This window comes from Egretta garzetta, unplaced genomic scaffold (genome assembly GCF_000687185.1).
Source record: "Egretta garzetta isolate BGI_Z169 unplaced genomic scaffold, ASM68718v1 scaffold159, whole genome shotgun sequence".
Lineage (NCBI taxonomy): Eukaryota > Metazoa > Chordata > Aves > Pelecaniformes > Ardeidae > Egretta > Egretta garzetta.
Genome location: NW_009260762.1, coordinates 666,063 through 684,440, shown reverse-complemented (window position 1 = coordinate 684,440; position 18,378 = coordinate 666,063). Strand labels below are relative to the sequence as shown.

Genomic DNA, 18,378 nt, shown 5'->3' with positions numbered 1-18,378 from the left:
TATTTCTATTTTTATCTTACATTTTCAAAATCTCTTTGAATTTTCTTGTTCCAAAAATGAAATTTCGTGAGGTGCCTTTTTGATGACCACTTCTGCAGTGGGATCATTTCAGCTACCCCTACGTGAAACCTTAATATCCTACAAGCCCTGCAGTTTATCCAGACTCTTAATGGCTTAACCCTAGCACCTGCGAGGAGGAGGGCTTACGTAGCATACTTGGTTAAAGACTAGCCAAGGCTCTGAGTTTATGATTCATCAACAGTACTGACTTGACTCAGTGGAAATGCTTGTAGGAGTTCAGGTGTCTGGACTGCACATTTGTGCTGCATTGGTTCTTGCCCTGGTGCACGCAGAGTCTCTCGTTAAGGATGGGCCATTAAGGTGGCTGCATTGGTGCTGACCACCAGGCTTTTGAAAGGCTTGAAGCATTCAAGCTCCCTCATGTTGGTGCCTCATGAGCTGGTTTTGGATGGGAAGCAAGGTGCAGAGATGCTCTGGTTTGAGTTTGTGGGAACCACCTTAGACCTGAAGCCCAAAGACACAGGTCAGTCTAATGCCTCACCAGCGCTGGGCTCTGCCAAGCGGGCAGGGAGGTTGCTTGGTCCTCCTAGCATGCTCACCGCTGTTTTGCCAAGTGTCTGATTGAGCTGTATCCACGTTATACCCACATCTGGAAAAAGGTCTCACTTTTATTTCAAAGACACCTGAAATGTGTCTATGCAAGAATAAGAGATTTCACTACTCAAATACTTGAATGTATTGTATTTAATCCAAATCAGATTTCAACAGTACATTTAAAAAGACTAAAATCTGACAACTAAATAGATGATGAAATGTACTTATAACTGGGTGATGACTACCAAGTGGAGTCCCTCAGAGCTCATGCAACTTAATCTCCTAATCAGTGTCTGTGATACATCCTCACAATCTTCACTACTGAAATGTGCTGCTATCACAAACATTGAAGGGAGGATAACTAACAAGGGGGGAAACTGCTCGGGTGAGGGTTTCATCCAGGACTACCAGGCTGTGACACATGTAGAAATCCTGCCCAAGCTGCCAGTGTACCTGTTCAGGCCAACCATGAGCTTCTGCAAAGAGTCTGCAGCATCCCAGATGTGCCCAGAAGGTCCAGTACCAGTAGCAGTGGACAGCACAGGGTTGCACGTGCACATGTATTGTTTGGGAATCCCTGGAGAGAAATACTGGAGGATATCCACTGAGCAACACATAACAGCACTGTGATGGGCTACATCCTCAGAAGTGGTAGCTTGGAATACGCCCTGCATAGCAAATGACCTGAAGCTCCTGCTGTGATGCTGCTGCACAAAGGTTAATGGTCGATTTGCCAAGGCAGGGGACAGAGAAGACCTTGCAGGGGGAGAGTGCAGGTCCCATTCATGCGCACAGGAATTGCCCAGAGAGGATTGATCTGATGCTCCCCCTCCAGGAGGTCTATTGACAAACTGGGCAGGCTCCAGAGGAGAGCTAGGGGATGACTCAAGAATTGGGAAACCACAGTCATAGCAGGGAATTCAAGAAATGTTGTTTATCTAGGTGCACAAAGAAAATGTACTTTGATCCCAGACTGTAGGTATTCATAAGGGAGTAGTAAACCCTGTAACAGAACAGGGTTTGTTGAGCAAGCTGTTGTGCAAGCTACAGAAAAGCAATGGCTGGAGACTGAAGCAAAACCATCACAAACAAATTCTGACAGAAGTAACATACCACAGTTTGTTTCTCCACAATTGGCCATTTCCAAATCAAATGAATGCTTTCTAAAAGATCTTCTTGTTCAAACTAAATTTCATGCAAGAAGCTCCATTATCCTGTATTATGCTCCTCTGGTATAATTGTCCTTCTGGCTTTATAATCTGGGAAACTAATTAAAATGCCCACAGACAACTATTAACATATACAAATATTTTCAAATGGATGATACTGCTAGAACTGGCCCATGCACACACATGCACACACAGTGGGCAGGTACAATTTTTCAAGATAAACATGAAGCATTTCCTCACCTTGGCCTGGCAATGATTCAGACATTGCCTTAATTGACTACTCGATGCTTAATTGAAATCCCATTCAGAGAGTTCATTTCAATTCTATTGTGTCAGACAGGAAGTCTCTCATGGTCAATATTGCTTGCGGGAGTTAAGACCACCTAAATGGGTCCAGACTTAGAGAACAGTGGATAAATGGTTATCTTGGAATAGAAAATGGAGAATTTCACAGTACTTCCTCTCCAAGAATGATGATCTCATTTATTATTTTTTGTTGGTTTTTGAAGACTGTATTTTGCATTAGATCATTTCTCACCACTTGTGAATTTTGAACTTTCCTCTACAAACACTCACCAGGAAGAAAGAAGATGAAGTCAACATTAGATGGAGTTCAGCAAAGACTTTTTGCTTTAAAATATGTTGACTATTTTAGTAGTACGAAACAGATGCTATTTTTGGTATATAGACATTTGCAAATCTATGATTCCTACAACCACAAAATACAATGCCACCGCTGTGACAATACCCTATGCCTTTCCTCCTTTTTGCCACCTTCTCAAGTCAGTTGTCAGGTTTGCACTCTTGAAACTGGGACCTCCACATCAAGGGGCACGAGCCCTTGGCATTTGAGCTAGAGGACTACGGCCAGGTTTCCCAAGCTGGGCAGGTTCCTTTTGTGGCTTTCTCTAGGGAAAAAAAAAGAGGAGGCTGCTCTTCTCAGTGTGCTCTGGTGGGGTCAGGCCCATAACTTCTACCAGATTTGACTGCAAAGCTAGACATCATCCTTTTATGACAGTTTGAAAATACCAGCCATAGTCCTTTAGTAAAGTTCAATACCGTGGTGCTGATAACAGGAAACCTGCTTTTGAGAGGAACAAAGGCTCATGCTGTGCTCTGTGTGCACAGAGCCACAGGCAACGTCCTCCACACCTTATGTTTAGCTTCTCCGTTGAATGGAGAAGGCACTTGCCAGCACTTGTCTTTCCCCATCCTGCTTTGGGTTTGTGCGGCAACTTCAGAACTAACGCTCCATAGGCAGATGCTGTCTCAGTAACCTGGCTTTTAAGTCTGCTGAACTTAGCATTTGTGATAAAGCATTCTTAGGAGAAATAAGATGCTTAGAAGGGTTTATCCTGCAGTGGTTGGACATATTTTGTGCAGACGCAACTACTGCAAAGCCCTAATACTTGGTCTATTTCCTAGTTTAACTCCAGAGCTGGGAGCTCCAGGACAGAGCTTGTGTCTGTGAGTGAGAACAAAGCCGAGTTAAATTTGTCATTTTTCAGCAATGCCACTGGGGGCAGAGTCAAATCAACTCAGAGAACTTTTTCCTTCTTTTTAATTAATCTTCTCTTATTACAGATGAAGAAGCAATGTGATCAAAAGCTGCTCATTCGAATGAAAACTGAATGTGTACCTTGCTCTTTAAACCTCGAAACCCAGTGCCCTGCTGGTTACACCAAAATTACCAATGGGACTGGGATACCAGATTGCAGGTATCTCTTCTGTCAGAGCTTTTCCCCGTGAATGTTGTTCTCATTAATTAGGAAATGTTAATTCATATTACAAATGCTCTACTCTATGCAATTTCTATGCTTCACCAACTCGGGAACTCAAGCTCCACTCAAAGTACTTTAAGCCTAAAGTTAATCAGCAAATGATATAAGAGGAAAATAAACATTGCTATTGATGGCCTACCAGATTTTCTTTTGAGTGATATCATAAAATCACTTCCTTGTTTATTCTGCATAGTTGACATGAATGATATATAAATATAATGATAAATATATATTATCATATAAATTATATCTACACATCATTCATATCCTAAGAAATATCTCAAAACAAATTTGAAATCTTGCCTTTCAGATTAGAAAAAAAAAAAGAAAAGCAATATTTTAGGGAAAATGTAACTGGTTTGAGCTTACTTAGCATTTAAAGAACCTTGATATTAAATAATTTTAAAAACACTATTTCAAATCAAAACTGTTGTGTTTAGGTTGCAGAAATTAAAAAATATATAAATATACTATGCAAAAGAAACGGCTCCAAGGATCTTTTTAGACCTTGATGTGCAATGTATGTTTTAATGAAGAAAAAAAGGCAGATCAATACAACTAAGCTTAAAGTGTTCTTGTGTGACACTGAAAGGAGAAGAGGAGGTTAAGATTTTCATTTTTCCCAACAGAAGGCCTTTGAGTACTTTAAATCAGTTCCAAACTCTTTTCCTCAGGTATTATCTAGAAATTAAAACACACACACTTTCCTTTCCGGGATGTCGGCATCATTGTATGAAGGAATTTGAACAACCTGAGTGCTGCCAGGGACACTGGGGGCCAGACTGCATGGGTAAGCTCTTTTTTTTTTTTTTTTTTGATAGAATTTGAGTAGAAGTAAAGCAGTGATTTTTCTTCTTTTCAGAAACTATTGCCATGATAAGACTGCTCCTCAGAGCTTATTATAGGTGTAGAAATAAAGAGCAGTTTTCAGCCAAAACTTAGGATTTGGAGAAAACCACGTATTCAATGCTTCATTTTAAAAGAAAAAATCATAGGAAAATTCAAAAAAGTCAGGAACCCCCTTAGGTTTGAGATTTTCAAAACAAAACATTTCAGTCAATGCCTGCAAAATGACTTTTCATTTGGGAGAATCCCCACAACGGATTTTAAAAATTAAAATTTTCAAACCACAAGTTTAAATGTTTCATTTGAGGTGAAAAAAGCCCTCCTCTGAGCCTGAAATATTTCCAATTCTCTTTAATTCTTCACTTTCTGATGCAAGGAGGGTCTTTCAGCTCAACTTGAAATAGTTCTTCCCTCCAAGTTTTTTTGAACCTCCAGCGAATGCTAAAGTCCATTACTGAAGCAGGGGTAACCAGGGGCGTCTCTCTCCCCACCGCCCCTTCCTCAGGAAAAGCCTTTCAGCATCTCCACAAGTGCATCAGATCTCATGCTACTGAGGTGGGCATCAAGACCCGCAGAGGAAGTTTCCCTGCCCAGACCATTTCCTCCTTCAGTTAGAGGTTTAAATAACAGCATAAAGGTCTGGTTCAACATCTGTGAAGTCCTTTTGTCCACAAAATAGATTAAAAAAATTATTTTGGCATGGCCCAAGCTATGATTTAAATACCAGTCATTTATCTACTAAAGTAAAAGAGTCAAACCCCAACTTACAGCTACTCCTACAGGAAAGACGGGAGAATAGCTGAGTACGTAGTATGTGGTCTTGTCATCTTCTGAAGATAACCACTTGTGTGGTGATTTACCATTTTTTCACCAAATGCAGCCTAGGTGCCCTGTAGGAGGGAGGCGCTGCCACACGTGGTTGTCACCCCACACTTCAGGGTGCTTGGGGAGGCCATGCAAGGGGCATGGGTGTTTCTAAAGAGGGGCAGAGCTTGCTGCCCCCCCGAGCCAGAGCCCTGCCTGCGCTGCTGTGGGCAGGAGGCCGCAGAGGTGAGGAAGCCCTCTCTTCCTTTGGACAAACTTCCTGGCCACAAAAAGCAAAGAATCAAGGTCTCAGCATTGTTTCTGCTGTCATCTGGAGGAAGAAAATAGCTCTTTGCATTATCGCAATCTCTGTAAGAACATATGGCATGCCTTGAAGTGTTTGGAGGAAAGCCGGTCTTTCCTGAGGCCAGAGAAAAATCCCTGATTAGAGGTTTACTTCACATTTAGCATCTGATGGCAATGACAAAATTAGGTCCTAAGTAGCACTCAGACTTCCTCAAATGATAGTACATGCTGAAACACACAGTGTGAATGAAAGATGTTTTGTCCCCCTTCCCTCCCCATGAAGCGCCCCGAGCCAAAGAGCCACACACCCATCCCTCTGCAAAAAGGCATCAAGTAAAATGGGAAAGTATGGGGGGGAAAAGGTCCAGGGGAAAAGAGCCCAGCCTTTTAACACTGCCAGTTTCATCCAACCACAGTTGCCAAAGCTGGTGAAGCTCAGATGCCCTACATGTGTAACTGATGGGCTTCAGTGGGAGCTACTCCCTACCCCAGCTCAGGTTCCCACTCTGGGAAAATATTTGCATGGCTCCAAAGAAAAGCCTGGGTACCAAATGAAAGGTGCATGGTAGGAGCAACTGAGCAGAAAGCACTGTAAGAATAAAGAAAAAAAAAAAGTGAAAAGGAAATTATAAGGCCAAGAGGAAAGATAAATCTAATTCTATTGAATTATATGTCCAAAATACACCATCTTTACAGGTTCTATGCACTGCTTCAGCCTGCAGAGGTTATCCAAGAAGAGGCTACATTTAAAAACACTTGGGAAGGGCTGATTTAAACTCTGTGATGCAAAAAAGCTGACAGATTTAAGCTCTCTTGTCATACATGTAAAGATTAGGCCTTCGGTCTCTGAGAGTCGCAAACGTTAGGCAGAAACATCTCTTTTTCTCTACTTTTCGAAAAACATTCTCAACAGAAGTGAAGGTCTCACTCCTGTGCCCCGGCACTGCCTCCTGCGGCCCCCCCAGCCGGGGCAAGCACTTCATCTGCTTGACCAAGCTTGTACAACAGTATGGTAATTTGCTAAACTTCTGATAAATTTACCACCTTGCTGGTGGTACCAAAACAAGAGGCAAGAGGTAGTGAAGACAAGGGGAAGCGTAACGGCTATCAGCTGCAAAAAAAACCTGTTTCATCGGCAATTTTAAAGTATGCTTTCTTCGAATTTATACCATAAACTGAGTTTTCCCATGATTTCTCTATCTTTGCACATTCAATAAAAGCATCGGTGCAGTTAAAATTGTTTCCATTCGGAGCAAATATTAAACCGTTTGTGCCTGTGTCAGTCCTAAAGATGAGATTTAGCTATCACATGGTAGCCAGAAAGCAAGACTCAATAAAAGCCACTTTAAAGATCAAAGTACATGTATTTATTACTTTACCTCATTTATGGTTATTTCATCTCAACTCTTAATAAATCTTTTTATTTCAGCACATATGAAATGAACTGCATTAAAATTTTAATCTTTAAGTTTCATGGGTTTTTTCACGAGAAGCTTACTCAGATCCAACAGACCTCCCAGATTCACCATTAAGGAATAAACTGAGAAATAGTGACAAATTGATATAAAGCCAAAGCCTTCATTAAAATTAGGTGTGTGTATATATATATATATACACATCCACTTATTTGCTCATCATTCTGCCTAAGTCAAATTCATTTTCATGAAAACTTCCTTACCACTTAAACACTCTAAAACAGGATTAAGTTACTCAGTGGGAGCATAAATTCACTGCCGCTCATCTCAACCCACACAGAACAAACTGAGATTCTTTACAAGCAATATATCTACCAGTAAGGTACAGCAGAGAACCTATGAGGGCAGTTCAAGTTCAGTACATTCAAGTACCACCTGCATCAGGACTATGGTTCCTAATGGGAATTCCAATTATGGGATGAAAGGGCTTATGGAAGGGAGTTAATAAATCATTTCCATGGAGAGACAGGCTGCACAACTATAAAGAATAAGGATATTCAAGACCAGGTTGGACAGGGCTCTGAGCAACCTGATCTAGTTAGCGGTGTCCCTGCTCACTGCAGGGAGGTTGGACTAGATGACCTCTAGGGGTCCCTTCCAACCCAAAACATTCTATGGTACTATGATATCCCTATGGGGGAAAAAAAAATGACAGAACAATCTGACTCAAAATATGCATTTCCTGCAGGTAACCTTTCAGTAAAAATTTGAATATTGAAAAATCTCAGCCAAAAATTAAATTATTTTGATTTGGAAATGCAGTTATTCTTTCATAGCGTCTCCTGATGGCTGAGGTTTTGGGTCAGACTGTCTCACCTGGGGAACCGCTGCCTGTAATCATGGTTTTAGCACCAGAGGATCTGAAGAGCATAGCACATCACTTGGCACACAAGTTTTACTAGTGACCACAGCCCAGTGGACAGAAGTGGGTTATGAGATACCCATATTTCAATTCCCAAGATCATTTGAATCAAATATCGCAGTCTTATGGGAGGTAGCGGGGAAAATGAAAAACTTTCCACATAAAGCAAATGCAATTTGTGGGGAAAAGAAAAAGACTTATTTAAACTCTAGTTCAGCATCAAATATAATTCTGATGGCAAATTTTCAATCAATCAGAGTTGTATTAACAAACAGAAGAAGCAGTCAGGCAAACTCCACTTGTGTCAAAAAAGGTAACAGTTTAGAGTGTCTGCAGACAGAGGTGGATCAGCAGGGACAAAATCAATAGGGCACTTCAGAATAAGAAAATTATTTTTTATACAATCCATTGATTGCAGTCACTAGCTTAAGTTCCCATATTAGAGAGGGTGATGGTCTCCACTGAAGCCTTAGATTCTGGTGAAGGGATTTGGGCAGCTGCAAAACAGCAGCAGTCACTCAAGTTCCCTGCTTGGCCCAAAACCCTGCAGTCTCCGAGGTCGCCACCCCTAACGCATGAGGGAGGCATAAGGGTCAGAGCGAACTGATCGGTGGCTTAAACATTGTCATTTCTAGCCTGTCCGGGAGGAGCCACGTCACCGTGCAACCGGAGAGGACACTGCTCCCAGGGTATAAATGGGGACGGAACGTGCACTTGTCAGGTACGTCCCTTCTTTTAACTGAAAAAATACAACAGCAGCATATAAGCTCTGCTAAGAAAGAACACATATGGTGTGGTATAAATACATTAGAGGCAAGTATTTCAGGAATAGCAGAGATTATCTGCTTGGAGTTCATTTTTGGCTTGCTTGGCACTAATCTTCACACTATTATTTTTACAGACTTGAGCAAGTTTGGATGATATTATTAAAGAGCTGTTTCACCTTGTCTTCCTGAAGCAGGGGGTTTGAGTTCCTCTGTTTGTAAGAGTGTGCTATTACTTAGGACTTTTTGCCCTAATTAGAAAGGACTTATACTTGGGACTCATACTCTCAGTATTAATGTTCCTTTGCTGAGAGTGCAATGTGCAGTGCTTAATAACTTCAGCCAAAAAGATTTTTTTTCTAAAGAAAAACCAGCTCAAATTAATCTTTTCTACCTCTCTCTCTACTGGTTAATCTTTCCATTACATCAAAAGCACATCTGGGGACACGTGAAAAAGAGAGAGAGTGAGAAGTAGACAGAAAATACCACCTAACAATTGTAAGAATGATTTGGGCATTAGGCTTGATTACTGTTCTTTATTGTTAACTTGATATTCAGAACATCTGGTTTGATTTAAAGTGTAAGAGCTACAAATTTAAAATTGAAAGAAAAAAGAGAGGGAAAAAAAACATTTAACGGACAATGTTTTCTGGATTACAATAGTCATCTCTTTTTTTTTTTTTCTGACTGAACCTTTCATATTATTTTCTTTTGGCAGCTAAAGATGCTGTTTTCAGACTGCTAAGCATATATCTATACAGAGAGAGATGAGAAACTTAAGTTTTGATTTCCATTCTGTAATTCACAGAAAGGCTTTGCTGGGACAGCCTGTGAAAAATGTGCTGAAGAGAATTTATTTGGTCCTCACTGCACATCAGGTGAGTTTGAGCTTTCTTTATTGAAGTGGGGAAAAGAAGGTGAGTGAAAGACATATTCAGATATTATGAAATCCCAGTGAAATGAGTAGGGGGTCTAAGGGTTTCCCGTCAAGAGCTGCTGCCTGCTTCAGGGAACACAACAGGGGAAGAAAACAGGACTGTACAAACAAGACACTCAGTATAGTGCTACAAAAATATCTTAATCTCATCTTGAATATCTTTATTATAGCCAACACCCCAATAACTTAGGCGTTAGAATCACCTGTGAGTTCCTCCAGGTATGCCCCCCCGTTAGCCAGTTATCGTGTTATCCACTTTTCACCCAAAATGATGGATTTGCATTTATTTGATCTAAATACAGGAGGTTGTTATGGTACTTAAAATATTGGGTGGGAACATAGCAAATTCAGAATTTATAGTGGCTTACGGTGTTTTGTTATGTTTTTTTTAAATACACCTACAAACCGGAGCATCTGTATTAAGGCATGAAATACTCATGCGGTATTAAAATCAGTATAACTGACTCCAAAAAGGCCATTTTGAATCAGGCCAAAAGTCCTTCTAGCCTAGCATCCCATATTGGAGGCCAATAGTTGATATCTAGGGAAAGAGTACAAGCAGCCAGGGGTTGCATTCAAATTGTAATGTTTAAAGGCTCCTGCTGGATCCATCCTCCATAACTTACCTACCTTGCCTCTGAATCCGATTCTGGTTTTGCTGTCCACAATATTCTGTGCCAAGGAGATCCATAATTTAGTCGAAAGTGTGAAAAAGGATGAATTTGGTGTAGTTTTTGGCTAGCAGATCGTTCCATTGGTTGGCCATACTTCTATTAGGAGAGGGAGGGATGAGAGCTATGTGCACCTTTTAAAATGTGTATGAACCACCAGTGTGTATTTGTATGTGTATATATAATAATTATTTGTATAATATTTTCCAGTTTTCCCTGTTCCTTAATGATTTCTAGTATTTTATTTACCTTCCTGACCCCTGCTGAGCATTAAACAGACACATCAGAAAACTACCTGAAAAAAAAAATTAAGAAACGTCTCTTTCTTAAGCGGTAATCCTTGTTTATCTCTAAGCAAAACTCTTTTTATTCCCTCAAGATCTACATAAAGTTACTTCTAAAGAGAGTCACGAATGGCCTCGCTTTAATCAATCTGTGTTGGCCTTTCTGCACTACCCACTACGCCACTGCTGACTCAAAGGCTCTTTTTCCACCAGCTGTCCACTGGATGCCAGTGTTGATACACAGAAATGTAACTGAGCCAACGTTTTCCTGAAAATAGGGTCCTTGAATGAATTAAATATTGCAAATGTAATTATTTTTCAAGAAGCTACCAGAGGACTCAGCTGCATACTAATTTAAGCAACATTTTACACTTCAGCTTTCAGATATTTGAGCTCCTCCAAGATTTCTAAGCACCTATAAGTACCGTGCGTTTGCAACTGACTGCTTTTCAGCAATACCTTAGACATCCCTGGTTTTTATATTAGGACTACTAACATAGGTAGAACGTTACTAATCAATTAGTGTAGAAGATTTGCATGAACACAGGATATGTTTGTAAAGGGAAAAGGATATGGTACATCACTGCAGCTTAAACATGGAGTCACCAATCCAACTCTGTACATCTTAGAGGCTTTTCCAAGTGTAATTGTAAGGGGCCTTTTTAAAAAACATCATTACCATAATTAAAACAGTTATAACTATAAAGCTTTTTAAGTATACTTAAAGCTTCAAAAACCACTTATAAAAGGGTCTCATAGTTGCCTGGACTCCAAATACGGCATCTTGTGCGCGTACTGTTACAAGGTTTATAACCAGAAATGACAGTATATAGGAACAAGACCAGAAAAAAGCCTGAGACCTACACAGTGATTAATTACCTTTTTAACTAAATAAATTCTGTTTCGGGGCGGGGGAATTCACAAACCTCATCTTTTCTGGAGGTGTTTGAGAAAGGCAAACAGAACTGAAGCAAAAATGAGCAAATTGTTAACAATTATAAAAATGGTCTCTATTATATATTATATTCAATTTTGGCTCAAGACTGTATGTCAAATTTCACAAGTTTTGTGGTATTAGCAGCTAGTCAGTTTGATGTTTATAGCATGCCCCCTGAAGATTTTCAGGCCCCAGGCTATTAACAGCCTACAAAAATCAGTATGTTATTTACTGATGTGTGCAACGGTGAGCATTGATTTTCTCATTAGTGGAAGCCTATACATTCAGGATCTCAGGGCAAAGCTTGGTTTGGCCAAAGTTGTTGGCCAGGACACCCCTTGCCATGGGTAACCGCTAAAGATATCTTACCGAATACCCTTATTATTCAGTAAAGCCAATCCATCTCTCCATATAGTCTGCGACTGCGTTCATGGAGTATGCAACAGTGGAATTACAGGGGATGGAAGATGCACTTGCTTCTCTGGATACAAAGGGCTCAGCTGTGATCAGCGTAAGTAGATTGTTTTCTGTATAAGATATATTCAACAGCTCTGACACAGTTAGAATTGGCAAGGACAAATGTAAAATTAGTGTCAGGTTAGTCACTCTGGAGCAACCAAACACACACTGAACCTCAAACCCTGTGTGTGAGCTCCCATAACCATCATCACCACTTCAATTGTCAGAGAAAGTATGACGGCAATGGGATTAGTGGTCCCTTGATCAGGCGTACTTTGAACTAGCCTACTGCAGAACGCAATGCCTCCTGGCAGAGCGTGCAGACACAGCTTAACCTGTCACACTTTGTCCCTCAGCGATAGCTGAATGCAAGGCCTTGCAGTGCCCTGCAAACTCCAGATGCACTGCCTCAGGCGAGGATGGAAGACAACTGCAATGCACATGTCTGCCTAACTACCATGGGGACGGTACGCGATGTGAACGTGAGTAATTTTCATGTCCACCAAGTTCTTTGTATACCACATCATCGGGATTGTAATGCAGATACTGAGTGTGCTTTTGAAACAAATCTCACCATCTAATTGTTCTTGGGTTCATATCCCAAAGCAGTCTCACGTGCACGAACTAGACTCTTTCAGGATGAAACTAAAGCCTAAAATGTGCTTCAGAAGCACATCAGTCCAATTGCTAACAAGCTTCAGTCCATGCAACCAGACTAAAGCTAGTAAACCCCCTTGAAATACATAGGGTGGATACTGGGTCATCAGTGCTTACAAATCCATTCCTATCACGTCCCTCTACACACTGAAGTTCACCCTCACAGTTTGCTTCCATAAAAATCAACAACAGCAACCAAAGGCTTATATTTATTGAATATCCAACATGTGGGCAGCTCAGCTTCCTCACTAAGCATAAACTCTTTAGAGGTAAAGCTCATTTCAGCTTTCCTATTTTTCATGAAATAAAGCTAATAGTATCTCAGCTAGAGGTAAAAGTCTACCTTAAAGTTGTCTTTATAGACTCCTCAACTTGCCATTGAATGTTAAAATTAACTATATTACAAGAGACCAGATTTTCTTTCCTCACCTTATGTTATCTTACAGCACCAGCTCTTCCTTCTAGACCAATTGCAATAAAGAAAATGGTCGTATCTGATGCTGGAATCACTATTTAATAAATGCTGGCTTGGATCAGGCCACAAATACAATACTTCTTACCCTGTGTGCAAATTTTTACATTCAGTCCTCTTGGTCCTAACCACGGTGTCATCCTCTCTGAATAGTCCTGAACACCATCCAAGCGCAAGACATCAGAAAGTCACTCCTCGGGGAATGTGTCGTTCTTCTAGTAGGCAGCATAGGCAAGCGAGAGACAAAGAAATTGCAGCAACCAGCAGAGAAGAAGGATGCTAGTATCTCTACCTCTCTTGGGTTTTGTATTGATGCAGTCTGTGTGGGTGTTGCTCCTCCTTTAGATACTGGGGTTATTTGTGGCTTGAGCCAGTGTCTTTTACATTTGACTGGCTGGGAAGCAGAGGACAAGCAGCTCCAGCACAGCTAAGTACGTAAGTGAGGATAGTGGTGGCTGTCCCAGACTCTGCTTGGAGGTGGTGTTGCTTCTGGTCAATTTGAGCATGTGAATATGCATGTATGTGCGTGACTTCACACCAGAACCGAAAAGAAGGCTTGAAAGGGTGAAGCTGAGCATTGCCAGCTCTTACAGTCCCAGCTGAGGGGGAAAGAAAGGGAGGAGGAGAGGGGCAGACAGTGAGCAGCACCACCTTTTAGGCGAGTGCAAGGCCTACCACCTTCCAGCTACAATGTGTGCTTGACCATATCCTAAACTGGACACAAAGGTGCAAGAAGGTGTTCTCCAAGCACTGCTGGACGATGAACAAGGACAAACAATGCCATTGCCTTGAAAAAAGGGGCTCATGGAAATAACTAGTGAGCTTCCAGTCCAGTCCCGAAACTACAACAGTGTGGAAGGCTTGAATAAAGCACTTGCCAGCCAGTTTTCCGTATAGCTGAACAGATGACATTATATTGTTTAATTACCGGAAAGAAAACAGCAAAGACCTATTGTATTGAGAAATATTTTCCAACTGATCTAACACGTGCTTAAAGCTTGTACAGACCTCGTACCTGACCTTCTCTGGTTAAAATCCACCAGAGAACAGGGAAACAGTTGTGATATTTTAATGAGCACCTTACATGTTTTAATCTGTTTATAACTCAATTTGCCAAGTTAAGAGATCATTTCAGTTCAAAAGCAAACAGTTGGTTGCTATGTTAGTATAAACACATTCCTCCCTTCTGCCTTCATGCCGCCACGATACTTCAGACTTGGCTGTTATGAAAAGTTTAGTCTACCTGGGCTTTGTTTGGCATGGAAGTGCTCTGCCAAATCCGTGTCTTCAATTTTAGAACTGTGGGCAATAATTCATTTACTTCACTTCTTTTTTTCACAAGCTATCAACCCATGCTCCAAAAAGGTCTGCGATCCTCATGCTGACTGTATTTACCTTGGACCAAATCAGCACAAATGTATCTGTCAAGAAGGTTACAGAGGGGACGGTCAAGTCTGCTTACCCATAGACCCCTGCCAAGCAGTATATGGGAATTGCCCTGCACAGTCTACCATTTGCATATATGATGGGCCAGGAAAGGTAAGTGCTGAATGAGTGCCCCAGACATTTCCTGTCAACTGCCTGGGAAGAAATAATGCTTTCTCTCCAAAAAGCAACGAGGGTAGAGGAACAGGCCTCAGGGAGGCCCAGCTCTACTCCTAGCTTTGGCATAAGCCATGCTGGAGATCAGGATCGAGTCCCTTTACCTCCCTCTCTATGCATTTATGCGGTACTTTCCCCTCTGAAAATGGGAATGGCAATAGCATTCTTTTTCCTAGAATATTTAGGCTTAGATTTGCCTCCCCAAAATGAAGGCACTGAAACAAAGCTTCTCCCAGTTAAATTTTCTCTCTCTGACCACAGGGGGCTTGCAGGACCAGTAGGGTCCTTACACAGGTACCGCAGATAAATGCCTACAGTGAATGTATTTAAGAAAGAAGTAATCTGGGTCTTTGAGGACTACTGGTGAAAGGTACCGTATAAAGGCTGCTGTTGGGAACTGTCTCAGGTTTCTGTGTGTAAAACTCCAGCCAGCGAGAAAGCCAGACTTCAGCAGACCATGCCTGTTTTGCCTGGACACCTTGAAGAGCCAAAAAGGGAGTCAATCATCCAGGGTCATCCTGTGGTTCACGTTCATATAAGTGCTGATACACCTCGCTCATTAATAATCCGTGTTGGCACTCGTTTTGGGAGGCAGAGGGCTGTGAGAACAGAGGTAAAAATCTGACCTACCCACACTGATTTTAAATGTTGTCTGATCACAGAAGTGAATCTAAAGGGCTTTATCTGAAGGAAATTTATCTGAGAGTCAGTCGTTTTCTGGAGTGAATAAAACCTAGAATAGAGTTGTATAAACTAACTAAGGCTGTGGAAGCTCACTGTCTTTAGTCCCTAGTTCCAGCAAGTATGCTGAAATCCACAATTTGCACAGGTCTAATTTTTCTCTCCCCTCTCCCATCCTTCTGATTTAGTCCCACTGCGAATGCAAGAAGCATTACACAAACTTTGTGCCCGGGAAAGGATGCAGCATGACGGACATCTGTGAAACAAGCAACACCTGCCATAAAAAAGCTAAATGTTCGATGATTGCACCAGGAGAGATTACGTGAGTCTTTCTGCTTATTAAAGCTTTCGCCCAGTTACTCCCTCCTCCCCCTAGTAGGCTGCTAAAACAAATCCAGGGGATGAACACCTCTTGAAGTTATCATTAATGGTTTCTTTATCAAGGACAAATGACAAGATTTAGTGGGGTTAGGGTGAAGCAATTAGCCTAACATTTGATTTCATCAGTCCAGTTGCTAATACCTACTAAGTTTTATTTTTATAGCACTCAGAGGTCATTTCTACACTAGTAAATAAAAAGGACCGAGACCTCTTTTCTGTTCCTCAGGGCAAGCTCACAGCTAAAGTCTCTTCTTCTTCCAAAACACAGTAACTGCCTCTTGGCAGAGGTCCCTGGCACACTCTACCCCTTCAACCGTGCCTGGGCACTGCCTGGGAAAATGCTACTTGGTGTGGGCCAGAAACATGCCAGGCAGCATGCTAAAAATTAATCAGCATTAATTATCGTGGACAGCGCTGGAGTACTGGCTCTTTTTAGTGTACCAATACTAGGGAATCTGACCCCCATGATGTGAAAGCAACACCAACCTCCGCAGATTCCTCAAAGCCTCGAGACAAGCATGTGGGAAACTGCAAAACCTCTGGCAGAGTTTGTTTTCCTGTACAGAAATTTGCTACAGAGATGTTAGGAGGAAAGTCAGTTTTAGCACTAAACATAGCTATCTTAAACCAAACACTGTGTATTACACATTTCCATAGCACAGTGTTGGCTAGTACTGGGTTTAAAGAGGTGTCCCTGGAATGTTAGTTTTCAGGAACTGAGAGTTTGAATGTGAAAGACAAGATGGGCCATTAGCTGTAATTTGGGAACAAATTAGTTATCATATAGACCTATATAGACAGAAAGTGTTCACTTGGGAGAGTATTCTTATTGCCAGTTCTTGCTTCATCATGCAGCTTTCTAGTACAGTACAGTATACTACAATATGGCACAACATGAGTTGAAAACTGAAATAAAATTCCATGTCACATAAATCAGGATCCTTCTTTCCTAATTTGTCACTGTTGCAACTCAATTTTCAACAGCTGAGGACGTTTTGAGAAATTTAGAATTAAAAATTTATGAAGGGGTGGAAACAAGCAATCCAAATTCGTTACACATTGTTCATTCAGTAACCTTTAATGACAAAAACAAATACAGAAGGAGTGGGATTCAAATCAAACTAAAACTATCTATTTGGCAAAAAACTGAAACCATACTGAATAGTTTCCAATTAAGGAAAATCCATTTATGGAAGAGGAACTTTGCAAAGAAAAACATTCATTGGTAAATGTGGACAGTAAATCGTTTCTGATAAGTGGTGGACACTGTACTTTGGCTGTGTCACAGATTTTAAATGTATTTGAGAGGGCTTGTTTTGGTGGGTTTTTCTACTTCTTCTAAAACACAAAGCTGTAACAAGAGGCCACAAACCTGCATTGCTTCCTTTCTTTTGTTTTTGGTTTTGTTTTTATTAAAGACACAGTTGTGCTGCTAGCTTCCCCCATACAGTCACTTCTACTTTCTCCAGAATCAAATGATTTGTGCAGGAATAAATCTCTTATACAGACAAAGATGTAGAAAAGACAAACATTTAGTTTGTGAACGTCACAACCTCCTGGAAAATCAAGATTGTCTCTGTTTTCTGTTCCCATATAGATCTTTCCTGAGTGATTGCTGACACTTTCTATGGCGTTGCTTCAGCACAGTAATTATGCTCAGCCTTGCCCAGAAGCTACAAAGCTTCAACTGGTGCAGAATTACATTGCGTATTAGACCATAACCTTTCTGGTTTCCGAGCAGAACCAGCTTTCCCTCAGCTAAACTCAATTATTTTCTTTTTTAATCTCACTCTTATTTTTACTCTGACTATGTCTTCAGTGTAGAAATTAGTAGCTACATAAACCAAAATTCTATTATGCAAGTTTCAGGTAAAAAGGAAACAGAAAGCTGAGCTCCCCTTTTCTAGAGAGAAGCAATTCTCTTCCCCCTCCCAGGTAAGCTGAAGTAGTGACAATTCCCGTCTTTTTCAGTCCTGCCTATACTGTCCATGCCTATAATGTCCATATATATATGAAAACATCAAACAACTAAGTTTAAATAGTCCAGCAGGGTTTGTTGTAAAGCTGTTCCTCTTTAGAGGCACCCAGCCCATACAGTACACAGGGCATTCAAAGCAAAACCTATAAAGCCATGTGGATTATGAGTTGCAAACCAGATCCTCCAGACAAAGCTAAGACAAAATGGATCTGGTCCATCACCCAGCTGGTCCTTCCCCAGCCCGGCCACACAGAGTAAATTACTCCATCAGAAGGGGTGAGGGGACAGACAGGTTGAAGGGTTCAATCCCATGCAATAGGTGCTAATCTGTAATTGCTGAATGTTTTCCTTTGGCAGACAAATCCAAACCGCATTACTGGACACCCACTCAGTTATGAGCAATATTGTCCTCAGAAAAGAAATTTCAGACTATGTAGGTATTTCTGCAGTTCACTGTGCCCCTGGAAATGATAGCCAAAAAACCTACTATGTTTAACCACCTGCTTCTTTATGACCATTTGCTGAAAAAGAGAGGTTTATTTCGAAACCTTTATCTGATTTGTGCAGTATTTCAAGAGTAGCTTCTTTTTTCTACTAAACTATTCCTCGGCTCCTTTGAAACCTTAGTTGTTTTTCCTTCTCTGCTCAGAAGTGAAGGGGGATATGTACATCAGTACAGCACTATTTACCCCATCGG

General features: G+C 41.1%; 1 protein-coding gene across 1 annotated transcript in view; it reads left to right on the top strand.

Annotated features, from left to right (window-relative positions):
- Window positions 1-18,378, top strand: part of STAB2 (stabilin 2) — an 89,815-nt gene that overhangs the window by 1,063 nt on the left and 70,374 nt on the right. The window contains exons 2-9 of the mRNA XM_035901474.1: window positions 3,369-3,502; window positions 4,240-4,355; window positions 8,494-8,579; window positions 9,431-9,500; window positions 11,867-11,962; window positions 12,267-12,392; window positions 14,382-14,578; window positions 15,511-15,644. Of these exons, the coding sequence (XP_035757367.1) occupies window positions 3,369-3,502; window positions 4,240-4,355; window positions 8,494-8,579; window positions 9,431-9,500; window positions 11,867-11,962; window positions 12,267-12,392; window positions 14,382-14,578; window positions 15,511-15,644 (959 nt within the window). The remainder of the gene's footprint in view (window positions 1-3,368; window positions 3,503-4,239; window positions 4,356-8,493; window positions 8,580-9,430; window positions 9,501-11,866; window positions 11,963-12,266; window positions 12,393-14,381; window positions 14,579-15,510; window positions 15,645-18,378) is intronic.